We start from the raw sequence: 26,305 nt of genomic DNA, 5'->3' as shown, positions 1-26,305 counted from the left end.
GGACAGGACGACCCCGCCGCCGCGATTCAACGCGGCGTGCCCGGAAGCCAACAACTACTCCCGGGCTCTGAGCGGGAAGTGCGGCGGCCAGCGCCAGCCGGGACCCGGGAACGCTCCTCCCTGGGGTAGGGAAGCGCGCCGGCGCAGGCGTTTACCTGTCTCATCTTCCCATGGTTCGGATGGGCAGGCGTGGACCGCACTCTGCTCCTACCTCTCTCTTCTTTCCCCAGCAGGGCTCAGGGCAGCCGCCGACTGCTGCTTCCTCGGTTACTACAACAACCAACGAGCAACCGCTCGCTCGGAGCCACTGCGCAGGCGCCCGCCACCCAGCGCTGACAACGCGCGGCTGCAGGCGCGGGCGAATGTCGTCACCGCCGCGCAGTGCGGGCGCAGATCCCTGCCCTCAGCAAAAGGGAGTCTTCTTTTTTTCCGCTGTTTTTTTCTCCGCCCCTAAGAGGTTGACTCCAAACCCGGAGTTCCGCTAGGTCCAACAGGAGGGCTTACGGCGTGAGCGGCGTACCTGAGGAGAGGCTTAGGCAGCGGCAACTGCTGATTGGCAGTAAAGGGGTTCACTCCCCATCTCCTGCTTGGGCAAAACCGGGACAGCCAATCAGAGAGAGGACTGACGGAAACGACCCAATCCTGGAACAAGGCTGAGGGAGGGGGCGGGGACAAATGGCTCAGGTGGACACCCGGCTGGAGCTGTCCCTGGGGGAGCTTGTTTGCGGCGGCTGCTGCTGCCACGCCTGTACTGGGGGTCCGGTCGCCAGGTAAGGAGAATATGGAGGATAAGAGGGATGTAGGTGTCTGTGTGGCTTCTGATTGAGAGGATCCGGAAAGTCTGGAAAAATGGAGGTGGGATGGAAGGAAGATACCTGGTAGGCAACCTTTTGGGGGGAAAGGGTTCGAGAGGCGATGACAAGGGGGAGCTAGAAAGATGGAGAAGGTTTAGTGAATTCAGGGAACGAAGGAATGGATGAGGGAATGAGCAGCCACTATGAGCCTAGCGCTGTACAAAGAGCCTTCACTTTTTCTCATGTAATTCTTACAATAACCCTTGTTAAGAAATATCAATAGGTTGATATCTCTATCTCCATTTTGCAGATGAGGAAACCGAGAATGAAAAGTGTAAGTGACTTGCCCAGGGTCACACAGCTACTAAGTGGTAGGGCCAGGATAAGAATCCCTTTCTTCTGATTAAATTTTAACACCACACCTATGCTGGGCTGGGCTGGGCTGGGCCAGGGCCAGGACAAAATTTGGAAATAGATATTGTGTACACGCTAGGAGGTCCTAAAACTTTAGGGAAATTAGGTTGAGAAATTGGCAGAGCAGTTCAGAAGTGCTCAGGCTCTGTCCTCATCAGCTATCTGTTGGGATTTCTAAGAACTTCTGTGAAATGGAAGGATACATTTTACAGAAAAGTGGAGAGGGGCATCCATGCAGCTTTTCTAAACTCTGGAGGAGTCTCCTCTTGAAAGAGGGTGAGAAAATAAAGACGGTAGGTGGATGTTGGCCCACGTGATAATGGCCTATGAGGTCCAGTAGACCCTCAGTCTCTGTGGTTTTGGACAGAGACCACCTTTGTGATCCAGCTCTCCCTGAAGGGCTCATCAATTCACCCTTCCTTCTCTAGATCTCTTGTTTGTTTGGGGGTTTTTTGGTGTTTCACACTGTCTTGGGCCATCACTGACTTTAATACCTATCTCACTGGGTAGCGTGGAACAATCCTGAGACATTGCCTGACAACAGATAAACCATGGGCCAAGAAGATAATAATGAGGATGGGAAAAAGTCATCCCATTATTAAATTATTTATCTATTTTGGTTTTATTTAAATCAGACTGACTGAAATCACTACTCAACAAGAGTTGATCTAAGCCTTTAAAAAAAAAAAAAGGGTGCAGTGGATCACTTGAGTCCAAGAGTTCAAGACCAGCCTGGGCAACATGGCAAAACCTCACCTCTACAAAAAAATACAAAATTAGCCAGATGTTGTAGCACATGCATATAGTCTGAGCTACTAGAGAGGTTGAGGTGGGAGGATCATTTAAGCCTGGGATGTCGAAGCTGCAATGAGCCATGACCATGCCACTGCACTCCAGCCTGGGTGACAGAGCAAGATCCTATCTCAAAAAAACAAAAAAATTAATAAAAAAACAAAAAGTATGTAATCTAATTGTATTTTTTATACATCTTGAAGACAAAAGTGGATATGGTATGCTTTTCTTTCTAAAAACTGGGAACTTCATTAAAATAGTCTCAAACAGTGAGGTAGCATTGCAAGAGTCCAACAGACCGTGATTCTTAGCTGTGTCAACTTTGCTGTGTGACCTTAAGAAACTCGTTTAACCTTTCTGTTCCAACCATCATCTGTAAGGTGGAAATATTAATAGAGCCTGTCGACCTCATTGTAAGGATTAAATGGTAATATATGTCAGATGCTTGGCGCAGTTCATGGTGTAAGTGCTCGATGACTGAAACCTATTATTCTCTTGCAAGCCAACATCAAAATTGCTATTTCCTTTGCTATATAATTTTTCTTACTAGTCCTAAAGTCACACGTTAACTTAAAACACACAATTTATAAATCTGGAAAAGGAAAAGAGGCTTTATCTCTTGCAAAGGCTTATAGCCATCCCACAGGGAAGAGTGCCTCCCACCAAGACCAGAGACGGGTACTTTGAAGGAGAAGGGTTTGGGGTAGAGCTTTATGCTGAACAGGTTGGCTAAACATACATATTCAACAGGTTCCAGGAGGAGCTATGAATATTCATGAAGGTGGTCCTGACACATGCATATTGAACAAACATGCATGTAACCACATTTGACCCCTGTTCTCTTTGGAGTGGAGCCCTCACATTGAAGTCAATTACACTTAGGTACTGTAGGTCAAAAAGTCTTTTCAGGACACCAAGACACTCAAGTGTGTGATCTTGGTAAACTGGCCAGGAGCAGTCCACTGTCGTGATCTTATCTGGAGAAAGTTACTGAAATCAGTCACTTGTCCAATCAAAGCTGTAGTTACAACAGGTGGAACAGGGGTCAGGTAGTGAGCCTCTGTGAGCTGGATGAGCTACAGTTGTTTTAATATTGCTTCTCTCAAGGCCAGTGCTTGTCTAGCTGCTTGAGAAAAAAACCTCGTGGCCGAATATAAGTTGTATTCTTTAAGTGTCGGAGTGTGTGACTTAACGCTTACCTGGCATGGCCTTAGGTCTTTTTTATAATTTGGTAACATTGCACAAAGAATCTGTTCTGTCAGTCTTATGATCTGTATGTTAACTTAAATGCTGGTAAGTTGCTGTCTCTAAATCTGAAAAGGGAAGGAATATAACCGAGCATCTTAGATCTCCCATCTCGTCATGGCCAGGAGCTCAGTTTTAGGATTTTTCTGGGGTCCCCTAGGCCAAGAGGGGCTCTTTTCAGTCCGTGGTAGGCTTAGGATTTTATTTTGAGTTGACACACAGCAGTTTATTTATGTTTAACTTTTAGATTGTTCTTCTAGTTTACAGATCATGGTATACCTGAGAAGCACAGTCCAGAAAACCTAGGGATGTACATAGTGACCTCACACCATAAGTTCCACTCAAATGTATAAAGCTTTATAGGCTTGGAAGAAATCTGTCATCAATAGCCAGGCAGGTGTCTGTGAATATAGTTATAATCACCTTTGAGCTACTTGTATTTCAAAGGAGTGGCATGAAAACATGAAGATACAGAAGTGAAGATAGAGACTGATTCCAACCCAGAGAAAGGAGTTCTGATTTAGGGTAATATTTTGGAGAAATTGCTTAGACAAAGATAAGTACTGTGCCACTTACTGCAAAGTATACTGTTCATTCACCTCTATTAGTGTGAATAAATATCTTTTTTTGGTTTGCTTCATTCTTCCTCCCTTCCTACTTACGGTTAACATAGACTGGCCCTCATTATCTCATGTCCTCTGCCTTTGTTTCCAAGGCAAAAAGCCCTCCCAGGTTTGAGGGGAGTCATGAGCCGTTTCCTGAATGTGTTAAGAAGCTGGCTGGTTATGGTGTCCATCATAGCCATGGGGAACACGCTGCAGAGCTTCCGAGACCACACCTTTCTCTATGAAAAGCTCTACACTGGCAAGCCAAACCTTGGTAAGAAATAAAAATTTCTGCATCCTTTGTAAGATTGGCCCTGTGCTGTGGTTCCCAAACCAGGCTGTACATCAGAATAACCTAGGAAACTTCAACAAACACAGGTACCCATTTCCCTCACCAAACCTATTTATTGAACCTGGGTGGAGCTCAGGAATCCAGTTGCTAAAAGCTTCCCAGATGATTCCGATGCTGCCTTAGCTAGCCTTTGGCAGCCACTGGAGTAATAGACTTTGTGGTGAGAACTTGACCCTTTTTCCTCCAAGCTTCTCTGAATACTTTTCATTCATTTTACACTGCCCTGGGCAATTTCGCATATTAAAAAAAAAAGCATTATAAGGGCAAGTGAGGAAATAGACTTATGTGGTGACTCTGTTGCCTCAGTAGAAAGCCATAAAGAAGCTTTTCCTATATCTCAACGCCCTCTTCAGAATCAGGTTGGGGCTTACATGATTCATATTCCATGTTACAGATGGAAAGTTCTTAATCCAAGGTCTTCCCATGACATAGTCCCTGAGAAGATATTTAAAATGCCTTCAAGTTGGTGGCCAAAAATGAAGCTTAAGAAGGCCCATGGTGGCCTTTCCTGGCTTCCTGAGCCTCTCTGCTGAGAGCGTTTGTCCATTTCAGCTTGCACTTCATCACACTGATGTGTGGGGTGGTTTAAGCTGCAGCACTGTTTCACAGCAGATGACAATTCTGTGTCACATTTATAGCTAACCCAGATTCAGGCTCTGACCTAGCTCGTTTTTCTGCAGTGTCTGGGTATAAAATGAAATTAAGTAGGCTAAGACTCATTTTAAGAAAAGCTCAAATATAATAAGAGTAAAGAACCTGGGAAAGTGAGCAGAATAATTCCGTCTTTCACCTTCAAAGGCTGCCCTCAGATGGTCATGGAACCCTATATAGATTCACAGATTTTGAAAGGTTATCTGGTCTAGCCCTTTGAGTTTAAAGTTGAGGCAAAGAAGTCTAGAGGTCATGTGACTTAAGGGCATATAGCTGAGCAGAACTTTGTGTGTGTATGTGTTCATCCAGCACAGAAATGGAGGCTGCCATCTCCCTTATGATCTAGTGGCCATCATGGTACTCTCCTAAACGTAACAGTGCTTTAAAGTGTCCCACAGAATTTCACCTGATACCTAATCTGGTTAGGGTGGGTTGAGTACTTTTAACTAGAGAAATGTCCATAGTCTTCTCATGAGAAAAGCTATCAAATTGGTTTATAAAGAATGTAGCTCTCCAGGGCTAATGCTAGATATTTGGCTGGAATGTTTTCTCATTACCATCTAAAGGTTTTCAGTATTGTGAATTTGGGAGAGCTGTCTGGTTGTCCAAAGGCTGAAAAAATCCTTAAAGCCCAAGTAAACATGAATAGACCTTCCAGTTGTCAATTTTGTCCCTTAAAACTCTTAGCAGGCAATAGACGAGCAAAGGAAATATCTTTGCTTTCACTCTTTTGACATTCCCAAGCCACTGGATGCCTTAGCTCCATGGTTTTACATTTAAATCACCCAAGCAGGGAGTTTCTAGAAAATACTTATACTGGGTGCCCTCCTCCAGATAATATGATATAGTTTGTCTGGTACCCAGGCCTTGTAATTTTATAAAACTGCCACAGTTGATTGTAATAAATGCCCAGAGTCAAGACCCACTGTTATGGTACAATATGACCCATACTTTCAGGATAAGATATTTAATACAGCAGTGTCAGAACAAAGCCACCAAGAGCAAGGTGCCCCCCAGCAAACACCAAAGAAACAGTGCTTTGTCCCACTACCATGCACACAGGAAAGCAGCCTGGTATTGGTTCATCCAACAACATAGATCTGGATGCAGGAACAGACCCAGGCACTCCCATATCTTAAAGACCATATTTGGCCATCTAAACTGGTCCCCAGTATCTCTGAGTTCTCTTCTGGATCAGCCTTGAAAGTCTACTGGCCTCCTGGCATCTTGTATTGCCAGACCAGTCTCTACAACATTCCCCCAAACCTGTCCTGATCCAGACCCTCTTGGCTTCCAGGACAGAAGGGGTAAATTACTACATCTAGGAGTTATTTGCCTAACTTGGCTCTTTGTTGGGTTTCCACCCTTGGAACTTCCTTCTAGTTCCCATGTGTGCCACCAGGACCTCCATCCTGCCCAGCCACAGAGAGGTCAGGTTCAGCTCCCTACCTCCCATGAACCACCAGTGAAGTAGGACGAGTTTGGAAGGAACCCCACATCTCCCCTTCTCAACACTCTTGCTTTTTTCTGCTACACAGTGAATGGCCTCCAAGCTCGGACCTTTGGGATCTGGACGCTGCTCTCATCAGTGATTCGCTGCCTCTGTGCCATTGACATTCACAACAAGACGTATGTAAGGGAAGGAAGAGCTTTAGCATCCTTTTGTTGGAAATCAGATGAAAGGCATACATGTTACCTTGAGTAATGAGAACTGTTTTTTAATCATTTTAATGCATCAGCTTAGAATGTACATAATAAAAGACTTAATAGGTTACATTCCTTCCAAGCCTAGAAAACATAATAGACCTAATAGGTCTTCATTAAAGTCTTAAAATTCTTTGGAACTGACATAGCAAACTGTCAGGCCATTATCCAGTGGCCTGTATCAGACCCCTCCACTTCTTTACAAAAGAATCAGCCTTTCTTCTACTAAAGAAGTAGAGTGGTATGCTCTTTTTAGAGTAGCCACCCACACATACCTTTCTCACATTCCTCCTTAAGCGGCAGGAATGAACAGAAATCACGATCCATGAAAAAAGAGGAACCCACAACTAAACTGTTGTATGCGTATGCAAAATCAGCAGGTGAGGGTGAAAGAGAAGCGAGGGCTCCTGAATTCTACCTGTCTTGAGTGCTCTAACAGACCACGGTGAACAATTGCAGGCAATCAGAAGCCGTAACCGGCTCTGGCCACTGGAGGGGGCTCGAGCTTTCTTCCCAGCAAGAGTCATCACTATCTAGGTGGAAACAGTTTGTTCAGGTCACCAAGGGAGGTTATCAGAATTACAGCTTCCCATTAAAATGTTTTTCTGTCTTATCCAGGCTCTTGGCATCTGGGGAAAACAGGAGGCGAAAATATTTATTGAGCCCCTCTTACTATGCCACGCTTTTATCTACATGATCTTAAGTCTCTTCTTAGCAGCCCTGGAGGTCATGATTTTCATTCCTGATTTTGCACATCTAAATATTAGAGATCCAATTAGTTTAAACTAAGAAAGACTGACTCAAGTGAGATGTGAAGCAGGGATATTAGCTCCTTGATCTCCTCAACCTTTTTTTTTTTTCTTTTCAAACTTGAAACTGCAGTTTACTTGTCCTAGATTGACACATACTTTTGGAAGCAGTGTGTTTAGTTCTGGTCCCAGTTCTGTTGGTAACTAGCTTTGCAGTAGCAAGTCCATTATTTACCTTCCCTGCATGGTCTCTTCATCTATAAAATGAGGATTACTATAAAATAGTCACCTCAGGGTGACTAAGAGTAAGGGAGGATTGAAAAATTATTTTAAAGACCTGTACCATGATGAAGAATTGCTGATGAGTATAAGGGATATGTCTTTTGCTTGTTGTGCTTTTGGAGTGAGCAAAGACAACCCAGACTTACCTTTACCTCCGTTACCATGTACTTTCCCCTCTCCCCACACAGGACAGCTGCAAATGCTGACTCCTGTTTCCAGCCCTTTCTAACCTAGGACTTTGATCCTGCACTTCTGATGTGCACTCTGATCCTGTTCTGTCCCTAACTGGAGACTGGAAGTCAACACACATACGTACTTGTTTCCAAAATGTGGCCAGGCACAGTGGCTCGTGCCTGAAATCCCAGCACTTTGGGAGGCCTAGGCGGGAAGATCACTTGAGGCCAGGAGTTCGAGACCAGCCTGGCCAACATGGCAAAACCCTATCTCTACTGAAAATACAAAAATTAGCCAGGTGTGATGGCATGCACCTATAATCCCAGCTACTCTGGGAAGCTGAGGCAGGAGAATCCCTTGAACCTGAGAGGCAGAGGTTACAGTGAGCCAAGATTGTGCCTCCAGCCTGAGTGACAGAGCAAGACTCAATCTCAAAAAAAAACAAAAAAAATTTATAAAAGCACGCACAGGAGAGCTACAAATCAGATATAAGATACAAGTTACTTGTAGGGATGAGGGAGAACAGGCTCAGAGCAGGATAAGGATACACAGGATGCTTTAACTCTTCTCTGTAATTTTTTGTTTCTTAGAAAACAGTCTCTGAAACAAAATGTCAAAATGTTAAGATTTGATGGAGCTGGGTGTTGGTTGCATTGGTGTTCATTATAGTATTCTGTAAATTTTTGTATGTTTGAAATACTTCATAATTTTTTAAAAAATTATACTTAATAAAAGATATCAGCAAATGAAGTGGTCAGTCACCTAGTAGCCTGTCTCTTCTCTACCTTATAGTCAAAGCTGAAAACCAAGTTCTCTTCCCATGATATTGGTCACCATGTCCTCAGTGTGACTACTTTTCTAGGCTAAGACACAAAGTAACCAACGTATATTCCCAGAGCATCTAAAAGCCCCAGAGGTGTCCTTGCTCCTTAATCCCCATGAGGCCATTCATTCTGTGGCTTCCATCATATAAACACCAACAAGTGCGTGGCCAGATGCCTGCCAGGTGGGATTAGACTGCAGAGTCAACCAATTTAGATAAATAAAATATGTAAGCGTGCTGGATCCAAAGTTGTCTATACTGCCTAGGATTGTCATAATTCAGGCTCTGCTTTGCTATAGCTGAGTTCACCACTTTGCCGAGACTTGGAAATTCATTCTGGATGCCTGAGCCATTTTCCTCTCAGTTTAGCAGTTGAAACCTTCAGTTTTGCCCTAGATGAGAATATTGGTATGATCAAATAATCAGACACTTGTTCCTCAGGAACAGCCTGGCCAACATGTCCTCAGGAACAAGTGTCCTTTCTTTTAAGCCTTCATCACATCCTGGGTTCTTATTTGTATGTATCAACTGTGATACTTTTCCTCTGTTCTGTTCTGAACAAACTAACTTTGATTCCCATTTCTGTCTGCTTCCTTGTAGGCTCTATCACATCACACTCTGGACCTTCCTCCTCGCCCTGGGGCATTTCCTCTCTGAGTTGTTTGTCTATGGAACTGCAGCTCCCACAATTGGCGTCCTGGCACCCCTGATGGTGGCAAGTAAGCATCCAACCACCCTAGACCTCCTACACAAACTGTCCCAGCTCTATAGCTAGTACAGAGGGTGGACACAGGAGAGATAGAAGGAAGGTGCTGTATTTATGTCATGCACTAATCTTTTCTCTGTATTTAAGGTTTCTCCATCCTGGGTATGCTAGTCGGGCTCCGGTACCTAGAAGTAGAACCAGTATCCAGACAGAAGAAGAGAAACTGAGGCCAGCATTACCACCTCCAGGACTTCATCGTCTTCTACTTTGGCTGTCTTCTTCCTTCATCGTTTCTCCTCTTTAATTTGTTTTCTGTTCCATCATCAGCCCCATTCACTTTTAGCCTTTTTCTTTTTTTTACATTTTTAAAATTTAAAGATCTAACATGCATACAGAAAAGCATATAACATGTATGTACAACTTAAAGAACAATTTTAAAGCGAATACTATGTAATTCCATCCAAGTCAAGAAGTTGCCAGCTCCTCGGAAGCCCACTGTGTCTCCTTCCCCAACTTACAACCTTTTCCAGGCTCCCTTTTCCAGCCTTTCTCTTTTTCCCTTTTATTTTCATGCCTTGATTTGACTTATGTGGTGGGAACGTGTGAACTATGAAACTTAAACCTGCTGCCCACCCAGAGCAGCTGTGACCAAGGGCTGCCTCAAGGGGTTGTCCACCCAGGTTGGGCTCCTCTCTGCTGCTGGACCCAAGACTCCAAACCTTCCAAGGGACAGGCAGTTCTTCCAAGAAGGGCTCCCCTATGTGTGAGCAAGACCACGGCTCTCCTTATATCTACAGATGCATGAGGGTTGGAAGAGTCTGGGCTGTTTTTAGACCTTCTGGTCAGCTGTATTTGTGTAACAACTTTTGTAATAAATAGAAAAACCCTCTGCTCTGATCAGTCCTTGTACTTTGACCTCTGCTAAGACGAGACCGTGCCTGCCTCCTCTGAGTCCTAGGAGTATCACAGCTTTATGCCTGATTGAATACACCAGAGTGAGTAAGACAGCTCAAGACACAGGTCAGCCTGGCTGCCTCCAGCTCCTTATTGTCACTTGCTCATTTCTCTTGTATTCTTGAAGTCAAATCTTTTCTCCCACCTTCAAGATTCTGCATTCACAACTAAACACTCAATACCCTTTCTTGTTTCCTCCTAAAGAAAAAACAGATACTTGAGAGAGCAGAGACAAAAAATAGAACTAGGCAGCGTAGATGAAACAACTGCACGACATGGGAAGAAGACAACTAAATCCCGAGGAGAATGCACTGGAATGGACAGATGCTCTTAAACGCTACCCAGAGGGCCTCCCCGGCGGGACCCTCATACACAGCATGTGTATCCAAAAGGCCATGTGTTATTTCAGCAAATATTTGTTGAGTGCTTCTCCATGCCAGACATGCGGGAAAGAGAAACGAGTGACACAAGCAATGCCCCTGCCCTGTGGGACTTATGTTGTAGTCAAGGTAACCGAATCAACAAGCCAACACATGAATAAAGAACTGCAGATAGTGATAAGAACGCTAACAAACACAAGGTATTTTGGTCAAGAAGGAATGTGGGGTGGACACTGGGGAACCATAACTTAGATAATCAGAAAGTCATCCCTGAGAAGATAGGATTTTTGGGGTTTTTTTTGTTTTTTTCTGTCACCCGGACTGGAGTGCAGTGGCATAGTCATACCTCACTGCAGCCTCAACTTCCTGGGCTCAAGCGATACTCCTGCCTCAGCCTCCCAAGTAGCTGGGACTACAAGTGTGCATCACCACCCAGCTAATATTTTGGGGGGTGGGAAGAGATGGTGTCTCACTATGTTGCCTAGGCTAAGAGGTGGGATTTGAGCTGAGACTTGAATGCCCAGGAGTCAAATGTCTTGAGATATGGAGCAGCTGTTAGAGCAGAGGGAGCAGCAGCTATAAGGCAGAAATAGTCTTATTCAAGGAGTAAGATCTATGTAATCACAGCATGGTGAAGAGTTAGGAAGTGAAAGAAAAGGTCAGAAAGGGAGGGGGTTTATAAGGGTGTGATAGGAAGCTTAATGTATACACTTAAATACATTGGGAATTCTCTTATTAGTTAAGGCTCATTAGGTGAAAGGACAAAACCTACCTTAAACTAGCTTAAACAGTGAAGATAACTGGCTCGTATAACTGAAAACAAATTACAAGATGATAAGCTTCAGGAAGGGTTTGATCAAAGACTCCAGCTCCATTTCTCTACGATTCTGCCTACCTGTGCTGGCATCCTCAGGCTGGCTTCTTTTATGGTGCCAAAGTTGGTTACAGAAATTCCAGGCCTCATGCCCGGAACACTATATCTAGGAAAATATCTCAGTGGTAAGAACTATCGTTTCTTTACTTGCCAGCTATATTGTTAGGAGGCAGTAAGAAAAGCAGTAGTGACAGTTAACATTTGAATGCAGATCTACATGGAGACCTCTTGTGAAAGGAGTGAATGAAAACATTGGATAATTTAGGTCCTCAGCATGTGTCATAGAAATGTGATTCCAGATAAGTAGCGGCAGGATCCCAAAGTTCTAAAGAGGTGTATAGTTAGAGTATTTAACAGACACTATGGATATTAGATTTTTTTTTTTTTTTTTTTGTAGAGACAGGGTTTCTCCCTGTTAGTCAGGCTGGTCTCAAACTCCCGCCCTCAAGTGATCCACCCCCCTCGGCCTCCCAAGGTGCTGGGATTACAGGCGTGAGCCACCGCACCCTGCCTTTTTTTTTGAGATGGAATCTCACTCTGTCACCCAGGCTGGAATGCAGTGGTATGATCTTGGCTCACTGCAACCTCCACCTCGCCGCCTCCCAGGTTCAAGTGATTCTCCTGCCTCAGCCTCCCAGGTAGCTGGGACCACAAGCCCCCACCACCACACCTGGCTAATTTTTATATTTTTAGTAAAGGCAGGGTTTCCCCATATTGGCCAGGCTGGTCTTGAACTCCTGACCTTGTGATCTCCCTTTCTCGGCCTCCTAAAGTGCTAGTATTACAAGCATGAGCCAGCCGGCTGAATATTAGATTTCTTAACAGCCCAAGCTTGGGTCCCTTCCTAGATCATTTAAAAGAGAATCATAATATTGTTTCTCCCCAACTAAGAATTGCTAATAAATATGGTGCTAGAATGCCACAGGCACAGTACAACTCTCTAGGGAAAAAAATGTACAGAACACAGATAGTAGCAGCTTATCCAAGTAACATTCACGAGGTGATCATGACTAGGGAGGGATGAGTGACAGGAAGTTGGACATTTCAGAAGAAAAATGGGAACACAGAAAAGCAGCTACTAGGACTGAGCAGTGAGCCCCAGCCACAGCAAGCTGGGGTGTGGCTGGGGTAACAGAGAACAAACATTTCAACCACCCTTTGAAGCCGAGCCAGAAACAACAGTGGACTCTCTCATAAGCAGTCACTCACATTCCAGTGTGTACCCAGCCTGGAAAGAGGTCAGGGTCACGTGCTGGATGCTGAGTTGCAGCACCCTCACGGAGGCAAACAGTAACCTTTACAGCCTTGTCTTTAAAAAATACCCGTCCCAGATGGTAACGTCTGGCAACAGTGAGATGCTCCTGTGGAAGGCCACAGTCGCTGCTCCTCTAGCCTTGCATGCACCCCTCCCAGCCCAGTCCTTCCCCACACCTGAGACATGGGCCTCAGGACTGTGTGTGTGACAGTCTTGTATGGACTTCCAAGAGCCATCTCTGCCCCACCAAATGATAAGGCAGACTGCTTTCTGAGAATTTTTTTATTGCCTTGAAACATCTGATCTTAAAAATAGAAAATACAAATTATGTTTTTAAAATAAAGCAATAGGTTTGGTAAACATTTTGTTAATACATTTTGAAGGGTTGATGAGTAAACATCTTTCTCCTTATGAAAAAGTAAAGCACACCCTCACCTCTCCCGCATTGATTCACTACTTCTACCAAAAGCATGGACTTCTTTCTTCTATTACATACAGCACATTCCTTGCATTCATTGCTTAAATGTCTACAAACACACACACACACGGAGACATACACAAACCTGGCTCCTCTCAGGCAGTGGCCCAGGCACCGAACTACTACAGCCAGGTCAGGCTGCCCTGATACACTGAGGCCAGGGCAGTGGCTGGAGCAAGACAGCACGGTGGTCATGATCGCAGCTGCCCAATGCATCGGAGAAGTTACCAAAATCTCATTTTTAGGAGATATTACCAAAGCCAATGAGCACAGCCAGACAGCAGGCTAGCTAGAAAAGGAGGTCAGCTTGAGTTGATTTAAAGAGAATCCCTTTAAGTTTAGAACATCTGATAAAGATTATTACTCAAAGCTGGTGGGGATAGGGGTTGGTGGTACAAATACTGTCCCCAGCAGAGGTGAGATAAGCTTTTAATTCTAGCAGACTCAATTCCCATTTCAAGGGGGCACCACCTTTCCTTCTACCCCTTCCCTCTTATCTCTCAGAGGCAGCTTTGGATTTGTCAGAGTGGAATGAATCAAGATTAGTTTTCAGTAAATGTTCAGAGTAAGATGGCTGGGATTACCCTGCCTTGGAATAAAACAAGCACTTGGGCTGATGGCTGAGATTCCCAACACAGCATTGAGATAAAGGCATCAGAGGTGATGTGACACACAGAAGACCCTGGGGAAATATGTCTGTAAAAAAGAACCTTCCCATTCCCAACTGAAGCTAACAGAGTTCCCAAATGTGGGCCTCCACAAATATACTCAGCAGGTAGCCCCCAGCACGATCACACCTAGGTAGTAGCCCTCCCGAGTAGGTGTCTCCATCATGGCCACAACAAAGTCCTTTGTCAAGTTTATTGATGTTTGGTTTGCTTAGCTCTTAGGAAAAAGGGTTTGGTGACAGACCCTGTTAGGCCAGGAGAATTTAGGCCCACAGGTCCTGATGGAGCTGTTCCAATGGAGTTGTTCTAGTGGTGTTTCCTCTCCTACAGAACTCAGCAGTCAGTCCAGTGAGCCAGGAGATGACCCCTGGCAGAGCAGCTTGCCCCTTCTTAGAACTGGGCTTCCTCAGAGGCCCTCAGGATACTGGAAATTTCAAATTAATATCCTGAATAAACTTTCTTCCTATGATAATTTTGCAGGCATTGTCCATGAAGGATGGAGGAAAAGAGGGAAGGCAAGAGACCAAGCTAGGATTGACTCCACTATTCTCTGCCAGCCTGTCCCAACACCAACTCCCATAACCTAAAAGGGGGTGGAGGTGGGAATCCAATTCGCATTTGGCGAAAGATGCAATTTTCTCCAAGTAAATCATCCAAGCTCTTACACGGGTTCTAGGCGGAATAGGCCATCCAAGCCACAAATAGTCCTGCTGGTTCCCTCCAAACACTTCTCTAGCGAAGCCCTTTGTGCTGGCGGTGAGAGCTGTGCTGAAGGAAAAGGTGGGGTGTTCATGTTCCCTGAGTTGTCACCGCCTTCCTCTCAGAGATGATCCTCTGACACAGCAGTGGGCACTTTGCTGGTGTTGCTCTCTTCCTCCTCCTCCTGGAGTTTCTACAAAGCAAAACAAACAGGTAGCCCTGTGGGTAAAGGGAGAGGACTCCACCCTGGCTGGAGCAACTGCCTGTCCAAGACTAATCAGTGGGGAACAGCAGAGCCTGGGGCCACTCAGCATCCCAGAGAGTCAAGAAAGAGAACAAGAAAAGAAGCAACCGCAACCAGCCCCTGCTATAAATGCACCCACAAACACACCCCACCCAATGTCATAAGGTCATCGGAGGGAAAAAGGGCCAGCTTTCCATGATGTCAAGCCCACCACAAACCATCCGGCTCTGAGTGCCCCTCTTCCAGGCTCACTCTCGGGACGGAAACAGAAGCAAAGTCCCTTTTCCTTCCACATTCTCACAGCTAAAAACTCACCTCGACTAGCCATCAAATCACTGTCCAAAGTGCCACATCTGCAATTCCCTCAAAATTTCCAACAACCGCCATTTGGAGGCAGTCCCAGGATGAGGAATAGTTTTTTTTTTTTTGAGACAGAGTCTCACTTGCTGCCCCGGCTGGAGTGCAGTGGCATGATCTTGGTTCACTGCAACCTCCTGCCTCAGCCTCCTGAACCTGGGATTACAGGTGGGTACCACCATGTCTGGCAAATTTTGTATTTTTAGTAGAGACATGGTTTCACCATGTTAGCCAGACTGGCCTTGAATTTCTGACCTCAGGTGATCTGCCCACCTCAGTTTCTCAACGTGCTGGGATTACAGGCATGAGCCACCATGTCCAGCTGAGTATACTATCATAAAGAACAAGCAGTAGATGCCAAGGCAGCATACATAATTGCATATATAAGCTCAGTGGCTTTAGCTTTCTAGGGGAGGGATGGCACAGTATTCATTTACAGGAAAGTCCTCTAGGTCATATTTTTAGGTGGGTTTGGAATTACACATGGCCTGGAAATTATCCTGTGGAGCCCCTAGGTACATGCTGCCAACCTGGGCCTTTGTCTACTGTTTTAAGGACTTTGTGACCTCAAGGATTCTTCTTCTTCACAAGAAGGCCTTGGGCACAGCACCACATAGCCAACACCACTCAAGGCCTAGAGGACACGCACAGGGCTAAGACAGAATCCAGTGTCAAGTGGACAAATGGTGCTTTCTTCCCCAGGGAGTGTCTCAGTGTCTGTTAGTGGCAATGGGAACAGCTGTAGAAATCCAACCTTCCCATTCTCAGTCTTCATAATACTTGGCATCAAGTCAGCCTCAGCCATGAGGAGCCATCATTCAGGCAACTAACAGCCTATCCTATTTCAGTCACTCAGTCTCCCCTCTCTCTGACACACACACACACACCCCACGCCTGCCTCCTCCAAAGCCATCATCACAATCACAAACAGGAAACAAGTTAGTGGAGACAGAAGTGCAACTACTGTCTATGTGCTAGAAGGAAAACGGAAACCCAAACCAGTAAGATGCTTATAGTCAAGGAATCATTACCCCGTCCCAGAAGTCCTATCTCTTTTTCCCTAAACTACATCTCACTGATTAGAAAGAGCAGGTCTGGCCAGATCTGCTGTGTGCCCAGTCTTCACCTGGCTCCAACAATGAATTTGTCTGCAGGTCTCTGAGTTACAATGGCTGCCATGGGGCGTGTAATGTCAGGGCTCCAGAGGAGGGCTGCTCTGTGACAGCCCTGGCTTCCTTGCTGGTGTCAGCCCCAGCATGACTTTCACCCCACCCCCGATACCAAGCTGCCACAGGTGCCAGGGAGGCTACAGACACATAGTGAATTATCCAGGGACACAAGACAGGTGAGCACCATTGATCGGAACCTAAGGCTCCTGTTCCTGCTCAGTGCTTTTCCTAGCACCCCACACTCAAAGAGAGTGAGCCAACAATTGTACCTTGATTAACAAACCTGAGCTATGTGCACAAAAAACTGGCTGCAAGAATCATGAAACAGCAGAGCAACTGAAATACTGAGCGAAGTGGAAATATACAGTAGACATGAGCTTGTGGTAGAACATCATAGTATAGAAATGTTATCAAGCTATACTAAGTAAACGAGCAGAGTAGAAAACAAAATATACACAAGCATGTCCATAGACTGCAACACTGGAAATGCTACTAGGTTATCTCTGGGAAGCAGGATTGTAGGTGATTTTGATTTTCTTTGTTTGCCTATGTCTGCCAAAATAAACACAGGTTATAAAGTAAACACAGCAAAATCTCATCTCACTTGACACAATATGTCATGTTCCAAATTGAAACCTTTGACCAGGCACCTTTTCCCAGGCTCACTATACATATATTTACCCAAGTGTACCAAATCATTCCTCTTTTTTCTTCCCCCCGGAGATGGAGTCTTGCTCTGTCACCCAGGCTGGAGTGCAGTGGCACAATCTCAATCCCAGTAGCTGGGATTACTGGTGTGAGCCACTAGCCTGGCTAATTTTTGTATTTTTAGTAGAGATGGGATTTCACCATGTTGGCCAGGCTGGTCTCAAACTCCTGACCTGGTGATCTGCCCGCCTCGGCCTCCCAAAGTACTGGGATTACAGGCATGAGCCACCACGCCCAGCCAGTTTACCAAATCATATGTCTCCTTGTACACAGCATGGGTGAAAGCCCATCTCCATGGTGACCCTACCATGGTCCTCAGGCAGAACTAAAGAACATCATCCCTGCTGTAAGGCCCTCCTTGTCTCCCCGTGAATTTCCCGTTCTAGGCCCCTCCTTCCACATGCTTATCTGCTGCTGCCTGCCAACTCTAGAACGTAATAGTAAAGACCTAAAGATTATCATCTATCTGCCAACACAGATCCTGAAGACACTAAAAATATCCCTAACAGATATCTCTTGCCTCAGAAAATTGGCAAAGATTTTTCAAAATGAAAAATACTCAGTGTTGGCGCTCATATGACTGCCTATTGCCTAGCAATATACATTGCTAGTATTCATAGTACCTTTCTAGAGAACAGTTCAGCAACACATATCAAAGTCTTTAAAATGGGCATGACCATTGATCCCTTTCTCAAGGAAATATGGTACTTGAGAATATGCACAAAGATTCAGCTTCTAACATTAATCACAATATTATTTGTAACAATTTAAAACAACCTTAATGTCCACAGACAGGAAAATTGTTAAATAAATCATGACTTATCCATATAAAGGAACACTATGCAGGCATTAAAAGTATGTTGTAGGCCAGGTACAGTGGCTCACTCCTGCAATCCCAGCACTTTGGGAGGCCAAGGCTGGCGGATCATTTAAGGTCAGGAGTTTGAGACCAGCCTGGCCAACATGGCGCAAACCCATCTCTACTAAAAACACAAACATTAGCTAGGCATGGTGGCGTGTACCTGCAATCCCACCTACTAGGGAGGCTGAGGTATGAGAACTGCTTGAACCTGGAACACAGAGGCTGCAGTGAATTAAGACTGCACCACTGCACTCCAGCCTGGATGAGAGCGAGACTCAGTCTCAAAAAAAAAAAAAAAAAAAGTTGCAAAAGTCTAGTTGCCTGATAAAGTGTTTGCAATAAGTGAAAAAAGCAGACAGAGTTTCATTTTTGTTTTAAAAAAATTGCATTTATATACACATATTCATATATTTCATGTGGATACAGGCATGCAGAAATCAATGCAAAAAAAGCATCTCATCTCTAGACGATGGAATTACAGGATGATTTTTAAATTTTGTACACTTTTCTGTATTTTTTACTTTTTCTACCAAGAGCATGTATTACCTCTGTAAGTTTTTTTAAAAATTTTGAATACCTACCTTTACTCTTTCTCAGATTTGAAATTTCTTTCATCATCACTCAGATTTGATAACTAACATTTTGTTTAAAGTGGTTCCCAGCCAGTTAGAACAGATGAGAAACACTTTTCTGTTCTAGGTCACACTCCTGGTCCTCCCCTCTCCTACCACGCCAGCTCCTGCTTCCTGACTTGTCCTTTCAGAGCCCTACTGGCAACTCTTCGGCTCCATCCCCATGGCCCTGCCTAAGGAGTTGTCACATTCCAGGAGAGCCACTGCCTTGGGGCCACCACCTCCATGACAGATGATGGAGCCAGGCTTCGCCTTCCTCCCCAGCTACTTACCCCAGGCTGAAAGCAGTGGAGCCAGAGCCTCAGGACTCGGCTCAGGACAAGTGAGGAGCACTGCTCAGCTGACTGTGACAACAGTGACATGCTTGGGATGAGGCCGGGGCTCCAGGAAGAGGGTAGGAAGTGAGAGAAGAATCCAAAAAAGAGTAGCAAGAAAGCAATGGCAAAAACATCCACCAAGGAAAGCCTTAGGATACCATGTGTGAGTGATGAGCTGGTCTCCCAGCTGTGACAAAACCAGACCCCATGGGAGTTCTCCTTGCGCCATCTATGCTGCCACGTCCTCATCAAAAGCCTTGGACCCTGATCTCAGCTTCACAAAGCTCCCACATACTCACATTCTCAGGAGTTTCTTTGTTTGCTTTCTGTCTCCGGAGATCTGCCTTAATGAATGCTAAGGTTGATAGATTGAGAAGGAAGAAAGACAAAAACACAGTTATCACGTTCATCCAAGAGAAGAAACCTTCATTTCCTAAGGGTCACAGGTATCCCAAACTTACTGCAGATATTCAAGAGAGCTGGTGACTGAGGGCACCATCAGCCAACTTGATAAAGCCCGAGGATCACTGCTGTCCCTGACAGGCAGAAGCCAATAATGGCCTTCGCTTGTGGATCACTTATATTTGCCAGGGACTTTGCATGCATTGCTCTAATTATCCTCATTTTACTGATGAAAAACTGAGGTTCTCAGAGGTTGGTCCACTTGCCCAAGGTCAACAGCTATGGAAGTCAGTTTCACAGTCTGGGATTCCAACATGGTCTTCTGGCTCCAAAACCCATGCTCATTCTACCAAGACGATGCGCTGCCTCCTGAACAGATTCCCCAACAAACCCTTCCCTCTGTCCCCCTACATAGGTACTCCCTATCTGTCGCTCCATCGAGACACTGGGGTCCCAAATTGGCAACCTGAGCCTCATCTCGCTCTCAGGCTCCAACTCACCAGTGAGGGCTGTTCCAAGAGCAAGGAACAGACACAGGAAGATGTTACCAGGCTTGGTTCCATAGTTGTCAATAATCTGGCCCTGGGAGATGGTGAAAATGATCCCAAATACCTGGAAAGGCATAAAGAAGAACGGAAACAAGGGCCCAGTCAACTAACCCATGAGGAGAACTGAGCTGCCATGATGCAATGCCAGCCCAGCCAGGAAACAAAGAGGAAATACGAGCTCTACCTGTGCAGATATGTTGAGGAGGCCGGAGGAGATGCCTTCTGATTCTGGGTATGTGAGCTCCACAGCAAACTCAAATCCCAGCGGGAGATAGCCAGTCATAAAGAAGCTGAAGTCCAGACCAGAGAAACAAGGGGATGAAGAATTTCCAGAACAAGAGGGATGGGAAGCCCACCTCCTCCCTTAGAACTCCCTTTCCTGCTTTGTTTCTTCCCACCAAGACATACTAGTCCTCTAATGATCTAGGCATCCTCTAAGTGGTCATACCAAGGAGAGGGGCACGCCTGAAGGCCAGGAAGAAGTTCACAGGGAGACCTTGTACTTAGCAGGTCTCTGGTGTCCCTTGCTGCTTCTCCATCTCGCCATCAGTGACAGCCAGAGTCAGCATTTACAGAAGGGGCAGGGATGCCTGGTGTGTTCAACCCGCAGCTGAGAGACTATGTCCTGGGTACATAGGCTTTGAACTGGTAGTGGGAAGTTCCTGGATACTGAGCAGCATCTCCATGGCTCTCTGGGACCTGGAAGGAGGAACTCAGAGTCCTCCTTATTTCCATCCAGAGAGGAGCCAGCTGAGGACCAAGTGCCAGCGTGCGCTCTCTCCCTCTTTCTCTCTTTTGCATGCACATGCACATGCAGACACACACATACACACACACACACTCTCTCTCTCTCTCTCTCTCTCTCTCTCTCTCTTTCTCATTTACTGCCCTTAGGAAAATAACTGGGAGGTGGAGCTGAACAGAGACTCCTGTGAAAGAGGTATTGTTTCCTATGTTTTCTCATACAACAGGTCTAGACAATTCCAACTTTAATTTCTTACATTTGCACCACACTTCTTGACGCTTTCATGTCATCTTTCTCAATCTTTCCAACAACTCGACAAGGCAGCCACTCTTATCTTCCTTTACAGATGAGGAAATTGAGGCTCAGAATGGTTAAGTGTTGTGCCCATGGTCTAACAGGTAGGCAGCAGCAAAACTGAGACCAGGACCCAGAGTCTCTGGTTCCAAGCCCTGTGTACTTTCCATAATCCCATGTTGTCCATGCAAAAACAGAAAAAGACTCTAAACAGGTTCTAGCCTCCGAATGGTCATGAAGGGTGTGCTTCATGCTTCACTCCATCCCAAAAGGACAGCCCAGGCTGCCTTTGAAAGTGCTACAAGTATTACCAAGACCCCTGGGCACCATGTCCATATCTCCTGAGGTCAGTGAGAAGTCAGTAAAGGTATCAATATTGCATCCTAGGATGCTGGAAGCTCTAAGAACCATGCAATGGTGTTTTCTAATAAACAGACCAGAGGTAAAACTTACCCCATTGAGCCAGCAGTGATGAACACTACCCACAGGTGTCCCAGGTTCAAGGTAAACGTGTATACCAACATGCCCACCAGAGTCATGATATAGACCACCAGGGTTGTCTCCCTACAAGTTGAGGCAAAAAAAATGGAATCAAACACTTCTGACTTGAATAGGTTCATTCATTCATTTGTTCCACAAGTACCTATTAAGTATCTGCTGTCTGTCGAGCCCTCTGCTATGTTATTGGAGTTTTGTTTGTTTTGTTTTCAGAGACAGTGTCTTGCTCTGTTGCCCAGGCTAAAGTGCAGTGGCGTGATCACAGCTCACTGCAACCTTCACCTCCCAGGTTCAAGCAATTCTTGTGCCTCAGCCTGCTGAGTAGCTGGGACAGTCATGTGTATCACACTGGCTAATTTTTGTATTTTTCATAGAGATGGGGTTTTGCCATGTTGGCCAGGCTGGTCTTGAACTTCTGACCTCAAGTGCTCCACCTGCCTTGGCCTGCTAAACTGCTGGAGTTACAGGCCTTACGAGGTCAAGGCCTGGTCTTATTCCTTGGACATTTTCTTTCATAGAACTTTCTCTCCATGAGGATGATGGACACTGATGGACAATGATCACACAAAAAATTATTTAATTACATCATGATCAACACTACAAAGGGTAAGACTAATAAGATAGGAAGCCATCTTACGATATCTTTGTTCTCTTTCTGTAGAACCCACTCAACCATATCAAGCTGCCCCTTGTCAGGTCCTGGCCACAGACAAGAAGGGCAAAGCTCTTTCTCCTTCTCCCATCTCTCACCAGAAAAAAGAAAAACAGGACACACATCAGCCATGGTGAAGTCCTGATGTTCAGGACTACCCCAGAAGCCATCCAATTCTGCTTGTCTGCTTTATCCCAAGATCCATGACAATGCTGGGCAGGGCTCTCTGTCACCTACAAGTTCTTCCTGTCCCTATTTGAACAGACCCAACAAAGCTTTTTCTGTTGAGTCTGAATTACTCCACTCCAGAGAGCAGGAACTAAGAGAGAATATTCTCTTGCCCTGAACTGAGTACGTGACTTCCAAAGCCAATGTGAGAAACCATCCCTAGCTTCGCCCACTCCCTGTTACATTTCCCTCTCTCGGTCCCCTCAGGAGTCCCATCAGCAAGTCCTGGTTTCTATTTCAGGCTCACTCCTCTGTGCCCCTCCAGCAGTTCTCTTTCCATGTCGCCCACCTAGGACTCTGCTGCAGCCCTGACTCATGCAATTGGACCTGCATTCTTCTCCCTGCACTGCTTAAGGCAGGGCACAAGCACTGCACAGCCCTCTGCCTCTCTACCATGAACATCAGGACTCAGATGATGAAAGCTTTAAAGCCTTTCTTTTCTTTTCTTTCTTTTTTTGAGACAGTCTTGCTCTGTCGCCCAGGCTGGAGTGCAGTGACATAATCTTGGCTCACTGCAACCTCCACTTCCCAGGTTCAAGCAATTCTCCTGCCTCAGCCTCCCCAGTAGCTGGGACTACAGGTGCACGTTGCCCAGGCTGGTCACCAACTCCTGAGCTCAGGCAATCCGCCCACCTTGACCTTCCAAAGTGCTGGGATTACAGGCATGAGCCACCGCACCCGACCTTTAAAGCCTTTCTTTACACGTCACTCCTGAAGCCAGAACCATGGTGGAGGCACCAACCGGCACACTATGGTTGTGTCAAACTAAACCCTACATCTCTTGAGTGCCAGATTCTATGAAGCACTTCAAATGCATTTATTATTTCAATTCAACCTTTACAAAAATCCTGTGAGAAATATATGATGATCTCTCATTTTACCAATGAAGAAACTGAAGCTCAGACCACTCAAGTGACTTGTCCCAAGTCACCAGTTGAATAAATGCAGAGCTGGGATGTGAACTCAGAACGGGATTTGAAACCTATGCCCCTTCTGCTACTGCATGCAGGGATGATGATGCACCACGTGGTTGCATCTTTGGGAAAGCTCAAGGTCAGAGTCTCCAAAGGATGCTACTTCCCCCTGATGCTTCAAAGCAGCTGCTAACGGTAGAGGAGCTTCCTTCTCCCTTCATGCTCATCCCTCACACTCTTCCCACAGACTCTGCAGAAAGTGATGTCATGGACACCAGTCTTATTGATTATCCCATAAGCTCACCAGGATGAAGCTTTAATCATAGCTTCATCCTAAACCACTGACCAGTTTAGAGCAACTATTTGTAGTTCCAGCCTCAGATAAACCTCATCACCCAATTTCCAGCCTTCAAACCAAACTAGACAAATCTGGGAGCCTTAAGGTGACGAGGGCTGGCACTGAAATGATGGGATCACAGAGCTCTTGTCCCACTGAGAGCGCCTTCTCTACCTGGGTAGCAGTACAGGGAGAAGAATATCTCTTGCTGACCACTAGAGTTAGACATCATGTGACGCTAGGAACTGGTGACATCTAGGTTCTGAAAAGGGCTGAGAAAGTGTCCTTCCCAGTCCTCTCATTATATTTTCTAATTCATCTGAATCATACAGCTGCCCATGTCTCAGCCCAGCCAACATTCCAATCCCTCCCTCCTCCTGCCGCAGAGCAAGCCCTGGAAAAAGGGACACTACTATTCAGTGGTTTGGGAATGGCCAGTCCTCACCACTCTTGTGTCTGGCTGAAGCAAGCAACTAACAGATGGCAGCGATGAGGCGGCAGCCAAGCTCCGCCAGCAGTAATTAAGCAGAGCCAGGCTCCTCGTTGCCACCTCCCTATGGATGGTCTCAATTGGCCTTTCTTCGGGCAGCCAGAGTGAGATCTGGTCTGACCAGAGCCTCACAGAAGCGGGTTTGTGTGGTGGAGAACAGGGTCTGCCACTGTCTGTTGCCTGCAGACACTGGGAACTTTGGAGGCCTTGACGGAGCAGCCTGGGACACTGCCTTGCCCCAGTACAGTATAGCTTAGCAGCTGTCCCACCAGCCAGGGCTAAACTGAGTACCCGGTGAATGGGGAGCACTGGAAAATCATAAAGGAAGGACGCTGGGGGGCTATTCACCAGCGCATTTCCTCCAAGGCCAGCTGCTGAATTGAGGCACCCAGGTTGCTTTATACAAATGCAGATTCTTCTCCTGATTTGGCATCCATGGGGGGACTAGTGGACTGGCATTCACTAAAATCTTTTAATTTTTCTTCACCTATGTTCACACTGATAAAACCTTTTTTTTTTTCTTGAGCCAGGCTGGAGTACAGTGTCATGAACTCAGCTCACTGCAACCTCTGCCTCCTGGGTCAAGTGATCCTCCTACCTCAGCCTCCCAAGTAACTGGGACTACAGGTGTGTGCCACTATGCCTAGTTAATTTTTGCTTTTTTTTTTTTTTTTTTTGAGATGGAGTTTCATTCTTGTTGCCCAGGCTGGAGTGCAATGGCATGATCTCGACTCACCACAACCTTTACCTCCTGGGTTCAAGCAATTTTCTTGCCTCAGCCTCCCAAGTAGCTGGGATTACAGACATGTGCCACCATGCCCAGCTAATCTTGTATTTTTAGTAGAGACAGGATTTCTCCATGTTGGTCAGGCTGGTCTCCAATTTCCGACCTCAGGTGATCCGCCAGCCTTGGCCTCCCAAAGTGCTGGGATTACAGATGTGAGTCAATGTGCCTAGCCTGATAAAACCTTTTACAATAGCTCCAGGCTCTTAGACATGCACTAGGCATTTGGGTACAAAGAACATTATGATATTTACCAGCAAGCTATAAATAATTGGAAGATAATATACACTGCAAACTGGAGAAAGCATAGAGCACCTTGGTTAACCCCACGGGGTCCATAAGATGCCATGAGAACAGGGCAGTGAAATCACTTCCTCCTCATCTCCATTCTTTGGAGTTTCCACAGACTTTCTACTGCTGAAATTTTTTTCCTATTCATTTTCATTTCTCCCTTCTCTGCTGCTTTCACAAAGCTACGTAGAGAGTGGGGAGGGGGAAGAGGACTATGCTAGGCCTTCAAGTCCGGTAGTTCTCATCTTCCTAGGATCCTGTGGGGATCTTAAGAAGGGTATAGCTTCCCTCATTTGAGAAATGAAGAAACTGAGGCTCAGAGAAGACAAACTTGAATGACCTGCTTGGCCACTCAGATATCCACACAATGCCTTGCAGCCACATTACTTATGAATACGCCATTTCAAAAAACAGGTCCCCAGTTCTCAGTCCAAGAGGAAAAGTCACTTACTTGTAGGTTTTGGACCTATCCAGCCAGATTCCTGAGAGCACAGCCCCAAGCATTCCTGCAATGACGATGGTCAGGCCAATTCTTCCAGCATTCACTTCTTCCCCCTGGGGAAACCATAGCCCCAATGATCACCCAGAGATGGGACAAGACCCAGGAGAGGGTGCAGTCACCGTGGGGTGAAGGAACAAAGGCAAGTAACTCAGGCTCCATCAGAGTCAACATTCAGAATGTATCAGGACAAGATGGCCTGTAAGACGATGACTTAGGAGAAAATTCTAGAATAACTACTCCTCCCAGCAACATAACTCTGACTGTGTGTGCATGATATTGGATGCTGGAGTGACAGGGATGAACTAAATTTGTTCTTAGAACTACTTTTAGGCAAATTTAAAAAAAATGTAAACCTTACAGCAACTCTTCTATCTTATCTGTCATTATTTCCATTTCACAGATGGGGAAATTAAAATTTCCATTCTTGGGTTTTTTGAGCTATCAGCGCCAAGAGGAATAGAAAGATAATCATTACGTATTTTTGAGTGCTTACTATAAGCTAGGCACCATGTCTAAGGTTTTATATCATTATCTCATTGACTCCTCACCATTCCCCATCATAAGGTTAGGAATCAGTCTTCTCCATTTTGCAGATGAAGAAACAGGCGCAATGAGATTAATGTACAAGCCCAAGGTCACAAGACATATGGTAAGTTCAGAGCTAGGATTTGAACTCACGCCTTTGAACTCCAAAACTAGAACACTTAGCCACTTAGCCTACCACTTCTGCAA

The 26,305-nt window shown here is 45.6% G+C and overlaps 3 protein-coding genes across 17 annotated transcripts in view; 1 reads left to right on the top strand and 2 right to left on the bottom strand.

Annotated features, from left to right (window-relative positions):
- Nucleotides 1–294, bottom strand: part of TTLL5 (tubulin tyrosine ligase like 5) — a 285,182-nt gene extending 284,888 nt beyond the window's left edge. For 13 of the 14 annotated variants that reach the window (XR_010342086.1, XR_010342087.1, XR_010342088.1 and 10 more), the window contains exon 1: nt 156–289. The gene's annotated coding sequence lies outside the window, so the exon portion shown is untranslated. Of the gene's footprint in view, nt 1–155 lie in introns of all 14 variants that reach the window. The other variant, XM_012438103.3, reaches the window with a different exon arrangement.
- Nucleotides 295–435: 141 nt separating this feature from the next.
- On the top strand, nt 436–10,188 carry ERG28 (ergosterol biosynthesis 28 homolog). Its single transcript, XM_012438114.2, has 5 exons — nt 436–770; nt 3,961–4,124; nt 6,392–6,482; nt 9,186–9,304; nt 9,439–10,188. Exons 1-5 carry the CDS (start codon nt 676–678, stop codon nt 9,516–9,518), a joined length of 549 nt encoding a protein of 182 aa, XP_012293537.1. The 5' UTR covers nt 436–675; the 3' UTR covers nt 9,519–10,188.
- A 2,833-nt stretch (nt 10,189–13,021) lies between these two features.
- FLVCR2 (FLVCR choline and putative heme transporter 2) overlaps nt 13,022–26,305 on the bottom strand; it is a 62,502-nt gene continuing 49,218 nt past the window's right edge. For both annotated transcript variants that reach the window (XM_012438115.2, XM_012438116.2), the window contains exons 5-10: nt 25,523–25,626; nt 21,331–21,441; nt 20,023–20,128; nt 19,791–19,902; nt 19,188–19,243; nt 13,022–14,792 (exon numbers count right to left, since the gene is read on the bottom strand). In XM_012438115.2, coding sequence (XP_012293538.1) covers nt 14,721–14,792; nt 19,188–19,243; nt 19,791–19,902; nt 20,023–20,128; nt 21,331–21,441; nt 25,523–25,626 — 561 coding nt within the window. In that variant the 3' untranslated portion in view covers nt 13,022–14,720. The remainder of the gene's footprint in view (nt 14,793–19,187; nt 19,244–19,790; nt 19,903–20,022; nt 20,129–21,330; nt 21,442–25,522; nt 25,627–26,305) is intronic.

Source organism: Aotus nancymaae, unplaced genomic scaffold (assembly GCF_030222135.1).
Source record: "Aotus nancymaae isolate 86718 unplaced genomic scaffold, 86718_ANA_hifiasm-v0.15.2.pri h1tg000011l, whole genome shotgun sequence".
NCBI lineage: Eukaryota > Metazoa > Chordata > Mammalia > Primates > Aotidae > Aotus > Aotus nancymaae.
Note: the sequence above shows the minus strand (reverse complement) of the source record. Positions and strands in the feature narration are given on the sequence as shown.